At 41.3% G+C, this 9,830-nt stretch overlaps 2 protein-coding genes across 3 annotated transcripts; one reads left to right on the forward strand and one right to left on the reverse strand.

Annotated features, from left to right (window-relative positions):
- Positions 1–490: 490 nt before the first annotated feature.
- On the reverse strand, positions 491–1,949 carry vcpkmt (valosin containing protein lysine (K) methyltransferase). Its single transcript, XM_039786925.1, has 5 exons — positions 1,657–1,949; positions 1,332–1,445; positions 1,150–1,222; positions 883–1,002; positions 491–755 (listed from the first exon to the last, which is right to left on the reverse strand). Exons 1-5 carry the CDS (start codon positions 1,911–1,913, stop codon positions 651–653), a joined length of 669 nt encoding a protein of 222 aa, XP_039642859.1. The 5' UTR covers positions 1,914–1,949; the 3' UTR covers positions 491–650.
- A 707-nt stretch (positions 1,950–2,656) lies between these two features.
- On the forward strand, positions 2,657–9,762 carry msh4 (mutS homolog 4). 2 transcript variants are annotated; one of them, XR_005637434.1, is made up of 20 exons: positions 2,657–3,109; positions 3,355–3,528; positions 3,610–3,773; positions 3,882–3,992; positions 4,170–4,285; positions 4,362–4,535; positions 4,640–4,812; positions 5,408–5,475; positions 5,626–5,700; positions 5,848–5,912; positions 6,004–6,173; positions 6,266–6,402; positions 6,561–6,664; positions 7,205–7,329; positions 7,995–8,195; positions 8,300–8,418; positions 8,527–8,655; positions 8,878–9,052; positions 9,131–9,387; positions 9,510–9,637. XR_005637434.1 is itself a non-coding variant. In XM_039786926.1 (20 exons), exons 1-20 carry the CDS (start codon positions 2,908–2,910, stop codon positions 9,705–9,707), a joined length of 2,769 nt encoding a protein of 922 aa, XP_039642860.1. In that variant the 5' UTR covers positions 2,659–2,907; the 3' UTR covers positions 9,708–9,762. The 2 variants fall into 2 exon arrangements, 1 of the variants encoding a protein (XP_039642860.1); XM_039786926.1 differs by having other exon boundaries at positions 2,659–3,109; positions 9,131–9,219; positions 9,510–9,762.
- Positions 9,763–9,830: the final 68 nt, after the last annotated feature.

The raw sequence follows: 9,830 nt of genomic DNA on the forward strand, positions 1-9,830 counted from the left end.
GTCAGTCTCATGTTTGTAGTTTCAGCCCCATCCCTCTGGAACACCCTACCTGCAGACATTTTTTAAAAACTCCTGAAACACCACCTGCTCACCACAGCCTACAACCTCCTTTAGCTTAGCCACAGTAATTCTGTAAAGTGTCCTTGGGTTTCATGAAAGGTGCTGTATACATAAGTTATTATTATTATTATTATTATTATAAACTCTGGACTTTAACTCTGTTACTGTGTTTTGCACAAAAAAAATAAATCACAAACATTTGCGAGACTAATCCTCAATTTCAAATATCCAAAAGAACACAAAAACCCCCTTCCTGGTCTATTTGTGACCCCTCTATCTTAAATAACTAATTTTATTAAAGATGACCACAGTCTGTCATGCCTGTACTTGCACGTCATCTACCTTCGCAGCCCTACAATTACCCAGACCAATAAAACTTGGTCTGAACTTGGTTTATAGTGTATGAAAAAAAAAATTTTTGTAACAATGGTTTCGCTTTTCAATGTTTTTTTAATCAATATATATCAGGCCAGTGTTTCTTCATTAGAAACATGTTTTTCTTAAAAAACTGTTAAAAAGAGTGCAGAAATAAACATTGAATATTATACACATGCCAGACTTAAATCTCATCTCCATGTGACCACACAATCTCAGACTTTTCTCCGGATGTGCAGGATGCGGATGTCTGGACTACTAAACTCTGGGTCTTGCTTGTCTGAAGGGATCTCCTCACAGTTGAAGTTTTGTTGCAGCAACTAAAAAGGTAATACAAAACACCACAATGACTCACTGAGAGGTAATGTAAAATATCTCAGCTTCTTTATATGCATTTACATATTTATTAGCATTTGAAAAAAATGGAACACACAGTTGGTCTCTCACCTCAAAAAACTGCATTTCCACTTTTGGGTTGATGCCCTCTGTGCGTTGCTCATAGCAGCAAATAATGCAGGTCTCTGGTCCAGAGAGCAGCTTCAAGCTCTCCACCAGTGGAACAATAGACTGTGTGGAAATAAATCATAAGTCACAAAGAGAAATACAGTGCTACACTTCGTTTGTTTTGTTTTGCAATGATGGTGATACATGCACAATTTTGCAAAGGGTCATGTTTAAATTGAATAGCCTAAGTAGAAAACTATATTAAAGTACCTGCTCATAATAGATGCAATCTGCCATGAGGACATAATGTGGGGGAGGCTGGAAGTCAGACACATCTTCACCCCTTAGTAGTAGAGGTGACATCAAAAAGTTAGCATTTGGAAATGTCTTGCAATATGTTGAGCATGCCGCTTGGATAATTGAAATCCAAAAAACGAAACATAAGTACAAACCATTTCAGTACCTTGGCAGTAACGGATCCACCACTGATAAGTGCCTGGTTTTCCCGGATGTTCACCATCAGGAGCGTCTGCAAATCCTCAAGGTCTGTCACAGTAACTAGAGCTCTATGGGATTTAATAACGTTACACGTCAATGAGAACTATATTTTGGCCTTATAGGTTATTAATTAAAAAGGATATCAAGGCTGTTTTCCACTCGCTGCAAAGCAAGGGAGTACACGCAGCTTAGCTAGTCGTTAAACTGCAACACGTTGGTGATATATGTATATTAACGTTACTATTTAAACGACAGAGTGACACGCACAAACTATCTCACCCCAGTGTTGCTGCCATCAGACCAACAACTCCTGTCCCAGCTCCTAACTCCACAACGCTCCTGCCAGCCCAGACGTTCACTCCTGAGGACGGGTCATAAAATTGTTTTGTCTCTAAATATTTTGCCAGAACGATAGCTGCATCCCAAACAACGCAGCCAACGTCTCCTAAGTAGCACTGCTTCACCTTCAAGGTACACCCGTCATTTTTCTCAATTTCTCTCACAAAATAATCAACCTCATCGGGGCCAGCCGCCATGTTGGCCGCGGCAGGAACAAGTAGAACACTTCCGGTCAGATTTTTCCAGAATAAGAGCGTAACCTCCACAAGTCAGGGGTTGCTCCATTAATCTACCGTATACTGCTAGAGCTCTACAATTAAGTAAAAGGTACTTTCATTACATTAATGGTCTCACTCTTCGTTTTGGTTACACAATTTGAAGAAAGTAAAAAAAAAGTTTTAGATGTAAATTGATTAATTAATTAATTAAATAATTAATTCATTATTTAATAGGTCTTCAACATCATAAAAAAAGGAAAAAAAGAAGACGTGACTATTAATATGAGATTCCTGAGGCTAACGCATTTCCTAGTCTGATGTTGAATTATTGAGGCGTTTAGCTCTTTTTGTATGTGTGTATAGGCGGCTCACTATCCATGGAGGGCCCATAGACACGGCTAGTTGGATATTGCGGCTATTGTTGATCTCCAAGATTAGGAAAATGAAATGTTACTATGGCTTTGAACAACACAGCACACTGCATCCCTGTGTGTAGCCTACTTAAGGTAAGGGGGTAACCTAACGTTACATCATAGTAGACTGTAAAATTAATATTAACAGTCATATTACCAGTGCATTAATGCACCAATAAACAAAATCTGAAAATATGTGCTAAATAAATATGTCAGTAATGTAAATCAATCGGTTGTTTTTTTACTTGTTTTATATTTCTATTGACAACATAAAGCAATATTTGTATATGGATAAAAAATAAATATTGCCTTGGTTTGAAAGTGTGACGTTACTGACATGCGCAGATGCTAGTTGCTAGTATCTGCATGATCTCCCGCGCGCTCCGCGGGCTTCGCGCGCAGATTTGGCAAGTACATTCGGTGTGGCGGTTTCAGTAGCTACCGGTAGGATTTCCACATAGGTGCCTTTTTGTTGTTACTAACCTATTCACCGAATTTTACAGATGTATTAATGAGTTTGGTCTTATACGTCCATTAACCTGCCTTTGCGAGGTTTTAAAATGTTTCGTAGCAGCACAGAGGAGGTAGGTGACACCCCAGAATGTGGACAAACATGGGGGGTGTCCCCAATGGACATAAGCGGACTAAATGAAACTACCTCGTACGCTCCCGCATCAACTTCCTCCGGTTCATCCCATCAAAGTTTAGATGAAGGCAGTACGAGCTTTAACGATGGACCATCGCTCCTCCGAGTGACCTCAGGTGATGTTATGGATAGCCAAAGTAGTTTAAGCTAACGCTAGCATCTTTTACTTTCACAACAATGGCACACAAAACGAGGATAGAGACAGTAAGATATAATAATGGCATTTCTGATATTGTTTTTTAAAATGTGTAGAAGGACAATGGGGCCACATTTGTAAGACTGAAAACCTTGTCTCTGGGCAGTGGGCAGCATCAACATAAATATGACACAGACCCTCTCCTCATATTTTATCTTGACACAGGTCAGTTCCATCACAGCCTCAGGTTAGGCAGGAACAATTCAGCACTCTTTGCATCTACCTCGGATAGCTCTTCCCACCGCAGCCGTGGAGGAACACCGAAACAAAGGAGGACCCCGGGGTCTGCTGTGGCTACGGGCACACACCCAGCACGGACACCAGTGACTGATCACACTGGTACTTCAGCCCTAGACAATGTTTGACCATGTCAATACGGATGAAGCCATGCTTCTTATTCTGATTTCTGTGTTTTTGCAGCAACAAGTTGCTCCTCTGCGACCACAACCTCTGGTGCATCTGTGATTGTGGCAGTAGTTGAAGGGCGTGGTTTGGCCAGGGGAGAGATTGGCATGGCCAGTCTCAACTTGAAATATCCAGAGCTTATACTCTCGCAGTTTGCAGACACTGGGACCTATGCCAAGGTAACCCATGCATTGTCAAAAGCTATAACCTACATGCTTGATTGACACTCAGCAGAGGCTCTAAAATAGAGGAAACTCCTGTCTCAGTCATATGTTACTTTTCTGAAGGTCATAACCAAGATTCACATCTTGGTGCCACTGGAAATACTGATGCCAGACACAGCCAGTGAGAAGGGGAAAGGGACAAAGCTGTTCAACCTCATCAAGGAAAACTTTCCGGTACCAATGCAGAATATAAATGTTATGAGTAAAAATGCCTACTTTTCAAAGCATAAAGTAAATGGCTCATTCACTCGCTCACTGTACGTTACCACTGCACTGCCGTGAACTGTGTATTGTGCGTGACATGTTGTGTTCCTGTAATATTTGCAATTTATTATGTTTTTTTTTTGTCAGGGAGTAGCTTTCACTGCTATCCAAAGAAAGTATTTTAATGAAAGGAAAGGACTGGAGTACATTCAGCAGCTGTGTGCTCCAGAATTTGCCACCGTCCTCATGGAAGTACAAGCTAAGTACGCCACTGAGTACAATATGGTATAGAAATAGATGTACTGTAACAATGTTGACCAAATGTCATTATTTGTTCAGGTATTATTGCCTAGCAGCAGCAGCTGCTTTGCTGAAATATTTAGAGTTCATCCAGAACTCCGTCTACGCTGCCAAGTCTCTCAAAGTGAGCTTTAAAGGGAGTGAACAGACAGCAATGATTGACTCAGCATCTGCCACTAATTTGGAGTTGGTGGTCAATAATAGAGACCACAGGTAAGAGGGCAAGACAATGACAGCACCATCTTTGTATGTGTAGTGCATTTATAATAATGTACAGTAAGTGTTCAGTCTGTCTGTCTCTGCTTATCTTTTTATAGGAGCGAGCATACCCTTTTAGGAGTACTTAATCACACCAAAACGCCTGGTGGTGCTAGAAGGTTGCGCTCCAATATTCTGGAGCCTCTGGTTGATGTGGACACCATCAACATACGCTTGGACACCATACGAGAGTTGCTGCAGGATGAGGAGCTCTTTTTTGGCCTAAAGAATGGTCAGGAATAAGCACAACCTTTTTTTAAAGGTGCCCTGCCACACGTATTTCATTACTTTGTGGTAATGTCTGAAGTTCTACCATGGACTCTGTAACATTTTTTGTGGAAAAAATGCCTTGGTTACCTTGTTTCAAGCTATTCTAGCGTGGTATATGAAGCCAGCAGGAAGACTCAATTTCTGCCCAATTTCTGCCAGTTCTCATTAATATTCAACAAGCTAAGCTGTTCGAATCTGATTGGCTAACAGCTAGCCAATTAGAGCCTGGCTGTCAGAATCCTTTACCCAGCCCAACTGGGCGAGCTAATGAATAGTAATGAGCTCAGGCAATATGATGTCAGCCTGACCAGCTTTTGTAATTGGCCTGATTTCTCCGCTTATTTCTGTTCAGTGGCTGGAGCTGACAAAGGAGGTAGCAGTTCATTTTCACATTCACAACATAACACAAACACATATGGACCTAACATATTTCAAAAAATTCAAGTAAAAATGGTTTTGTATGGCAGGGCACCTTTTAAGCATACATTCAATAATGTGCTTACTGAAAATGAGAGCATGACACAGTATTTGAATGTCTCTTCTTTTTTACTCTTTAGCCATAGGTCATTTCCTTGACATTGACCAGCTGCTCTCTGTTCTTGTCCAGATCCCAAAGCAGGAAACAGTATGTACAGTACCTTCAGTACTCATGATTGTATAAGATGATTTTATCGCAATGGAACGTCTGGCATGGAGTGAATTTGTGTGTGTGTGTGTGTGTATGTTTTGAAATGCTTTACTAACTAAATGTCTCAAAATTGCTGTATTTCTACAGGTTCAGGTGGCTGAAGCAAAAATTACACACGTCATTCAGCTGAAACACACATTGGACCTGGTGCCACGGTTAAGGGTCTGTAAAATGTGTTCAAAATCATCCTGTAGCCATGGATAGAATTAGAAACAAAATGTTACTCCACAAAAGCAAAAGCATTTTACTAATTGTTATTTAGTTAGAAGTCAAATAGTAAGTCATTTAAGCATTACACTTTATGAACAGATGGTGTTAAAGAACTGCAAGACAACTCTGCTCAAGGCATACTACACCTCACTGGAAGACAACAGGTACCAAGCCTTGTGCCTATGTCATATATACATTTACTATCATGTACTGTCTACTGACTTCTTCCACTGTATATATTTGTGTCCACCTCAGGTTTGACATTATCCTAGAGCAGATCAAGACTGTAATTAATGATGACGCTACCTACCTGAAGGGGAGCCTGAACATGCGCACCCAGAAGTGTTATGCTGTCCGCCCAAATATCAACGAGTTCCTTGACATTGCACGCAGAGCTTACACTGAGATAGTAGACGACATTGCAGGTGTGTATTCTGTCAGTTAATATCTTTGGTTTGCAATATTTGTATAAAGTATTTATACAACAAAGCTTGTTAAATGGCATTGTATTGCACAGGGCTAGTGAACCAGATGGGGGAGAGATACGGTTTCCCAATGCGTACCAGCTTCAGCACAGCTCGAGGTTTCTTCATCCAGATGAAGCTTGAAGGAGTGGTCTTGCCTGAAGGGAAACTCCCCTCTGAGTTTATCAAGGTAAAGTCCACTAAAGGCAGGCATGGTGAAAACACTGAGAGCTAACGGACTAACTAAAAACAGAAAAAATTTGCTCAGCTGTGAGTGAAGAATGGGGTCAATAAAGTTTGAATCATTGAATGAACAAAAAAGCTGGGTTTCAACATCTGCCACTGTAGGTCACCAAGCACAAGAACAACTATGGCTTCACTATTGCTGACCTGATGAAGATGAATGACCGTTGTGATGAGGCCCTGAGGGAGATCTTTCACATGTCCTATGTGTAAGGAGATCATGATCCTGTGACTTACAAATGTGCACAGTAATGTATTGTAGGCACTTAATTACACTTTCCTGAATATTGAAAGAGACAGAAGGATTTGTACAAGGGCTGTCCTCAACTAAAGGATTTCTTAGCTAAGTAATCATAGAATTCCCTTGAGTAATTAGTTAATTGAAGCTGTCAAATTGATTTGACAGCTTCAAAGATGAATATGATAATGCAGAAATGTGGCGAAGTTCAAGCTTATCTTTCAATTTTGTTTTGACACCACAGATGGGACTATTATTGTACTGTAATGGCTTTTATTTCCCAGATAAAAGGCCCCTTAGCTGACAAAGACCTTAACCACCAATTAGTCAACTCAGTCATTAAAAGGGGGAGCTGCAAGTTTTTATATTTCTCTATCTAAGCAAGTTTTTATCTTATTACCCGCTGATTCAATTGATTGTGTTCTACTTTTCGTCCTCTGGTGGGTGCTGTTTGTTAGCTAATTTTCCTCCAGTGCTATGCCCCTGCAGCATCTAACCTGTCTCCATACAGGGTGATATGTCAACTGCTCAGCACTATCCACGAGCACATTCACTGCCTTTACAAGCTCTCTGATGCCGTATCCATGCTCGACATGTTGCTGTCACTGGCCAATGCTTGCACCATCTCAGACTATGGTAAGTATGATCACTGTTTATTTCTACTCTCGAGTCAGTCAAACTGTAAAATGAACCTTAAAGAAGTCTGATCTGTTGTCTGAGGGAGGGCTGTGTGCACACAAGGGAGCACCCTGCTTCACTGAGCTTGGCAGCTCTGCTGGCCTCAGCTCTTTTTTTTTTGGTGGGTTGTGGGCAGCACCAGCCACGTGGGTGGTGAGCGCTGCCCCTCAGCTGTCTAAAAGTGTATCTCCATAGACGTTTGCTGACTGCCTGCCCCCCCTCTATCCCAGCCAGCTTGTACTCAGATTACCCTTGTTACATAAGTGTGCACTGCTGCGCTGTATTTACTGAGACAAATCTCCTCAGCAGAGGGGCTAGCTGGCTGTAACCATTGAACACACCTCTCACAGAAATCCGCTTTTATTATATTGTGACACACCTTTCAGTGTAACACCGTAAGAATTCAATTCTATAGATGAAATCATACACCTAATAATTGAGTCACAGTTTACTGGCTATATAGGTTTGTAACAAAATTGCCAAATACTAACTCGTACAGTGTTGCTGTATTTTAATGCATTTTGATCATTCCATGGAAATGCATGACAGAGTTATTATATAAACAGAATACAAACAAATAGAGGTATTTTTGATTGTTGCTTATTTTCTGCTGTGTCTGCCAGTGCGCCCAGAGTTCACAGACACACTGGCCATCAAGCAGGGTCGTCACCCCATTCTGGAGAGAATAGTTGGACAGCAGCCTATATCGAACAATAGCTACATCTCCGAGGGCAGCAACTTTGTCATCATCACTGGACCCAACATGAGCGGCAAATCCACCTACCTCAAACAGGTGGCGCTGTGTCAGATCATGGCTCAGATAGGTCAGCAGCGGCAAACCTTTTAGCCTCACGTGAATTTGGAATGCTAAGTGCTAGGCATTGATTTGTCTCGATTTTTGAGTAACGCCTTTGCATTATTATTGCAGGTTCTTTTGTCCCTGCTGAGTATGCCTCTTTTCGTGTCGCTGATCAAGTTTTCACCAGAATTGGTGTGGATGATGATTTTGAAACTAACTCTTCCACCTTCATGTTGGAAATGAAGGAGGTATTTTTGTGTTCTCTTTTAGCATTAGGGCTGCTCATGTTCTTTAGTAACATATATGAGGAAAATAAATCGTGAAATTATGATTCACTGCATTTTTACTCCCCAAAGATCTCTTACATAATTCACAATGTAAGTGACAGGTCCCTGATCATCATAGACGAGTTGGGACGCGGTACCAGTGCTGAGGAGGGCATTGGCATCTGTCACTCAGTTTGTGAGTTCCTCCTTAGCCACAAGGTAGAGTATGCACTTATACAGTCCTGCACTGACACTCCTTTCTGTGAAATGAAAAACAGATAAATTAGATTCCTATGCTCTATATTTATAATTTCACTTGTTATTGTCTGTTGTGGTACACCTCTTAAGTCAACAGTAAAGCTGTAAAGTCAGTACGTGTATAGTGTTTGTTTTCCAGTGTTTTCAATTTTAAGGTGTGTGCTGTTTCCCTGCTGTTTGCAGGCATTCACCCTGTTTGCCACACACTTTATGGAGCTGTGCCAACTCGAGTCTCTTTATCCCAATGTGGAGAACCAGCACATGGAGGTTCAGCACACACGCAGTGGTGACACTGGCACAGAGAGTGTGGTGTATACATACCTGCTGAATCGAGGATGCTCTGAAGAAAGACACTATGGTAGAGTCAGTGCAATCTTAGTACAATCCTGTTGAAATTGATCATGAAAATTGTAACAGATTGTTTTTGCTCTTCTAGGTCTGAGAGCAGCAGAAATGACTGCACTTCCTTCAAACATTATCCAAGAGGCAAAGATAATTGCCTCCAAAGTTAGCCAGCAGCTTTTGGTATGGTTCAGATCAGGTTTTGCCTATTTGTCCTACCATCTCTGGTGCCTTAACCTGTTCTGTGGGCCTTTTATTTACAGTACATTTTAGCGTGTGCTTTTATAGCATGTCCATTTGTGAAACAGGAAAACTGGCTTTAACGTACAAGAAACCAATATTTGACCCTGAGTGAGTCTAATGCTGTACCGTGGCCTCTCATGACAGATATCCCCCATAAATAATTCTGCTTTATATCAGAGAAGTGCTGAGTAAAGAGACACAACCCATGGTGTTGTTTATTATTGCTCTAGGCCAAACATCACAGTGATCCGGAAACACAGAGGCAAAGAGCTGTGTACCACCTGGCCACCCGCCTCCTGCAGACTGCTAGGAACTCCAGACTGGACCCTGACAGCTTGCGTATGTATCTGAAGGGCCTGAAGAAGCAGTATGAGGCAGAGCTGCAGGCAGCAGGGCAGCCAGCATCCATTGATACAGAGGAGGAATGACTGATTCAGCCCGAGGCAGTGATAAACTTACAAAATGAAAGATCAGTGTCATCTGGGCATAGATTTCTTTTTGGTCACAATACTATATTTTTTTTTTTTTTTTTTTCACATGTTCATTTTGAA

This window comes from Perca fluviatilis, chromosome 20 (genome assembly GCF_010015445.1).
Source record: "Perca fluviatilis chromosome 20, GENO_Pfluv_1.0, whole genome shotgun sequence".
NCBI classification, from domain to species: Eukaryota; Metazoa; Chordata; class Actinopteri; order Perciformes; family Percidae; genus Perca; species Perca fluviatilis.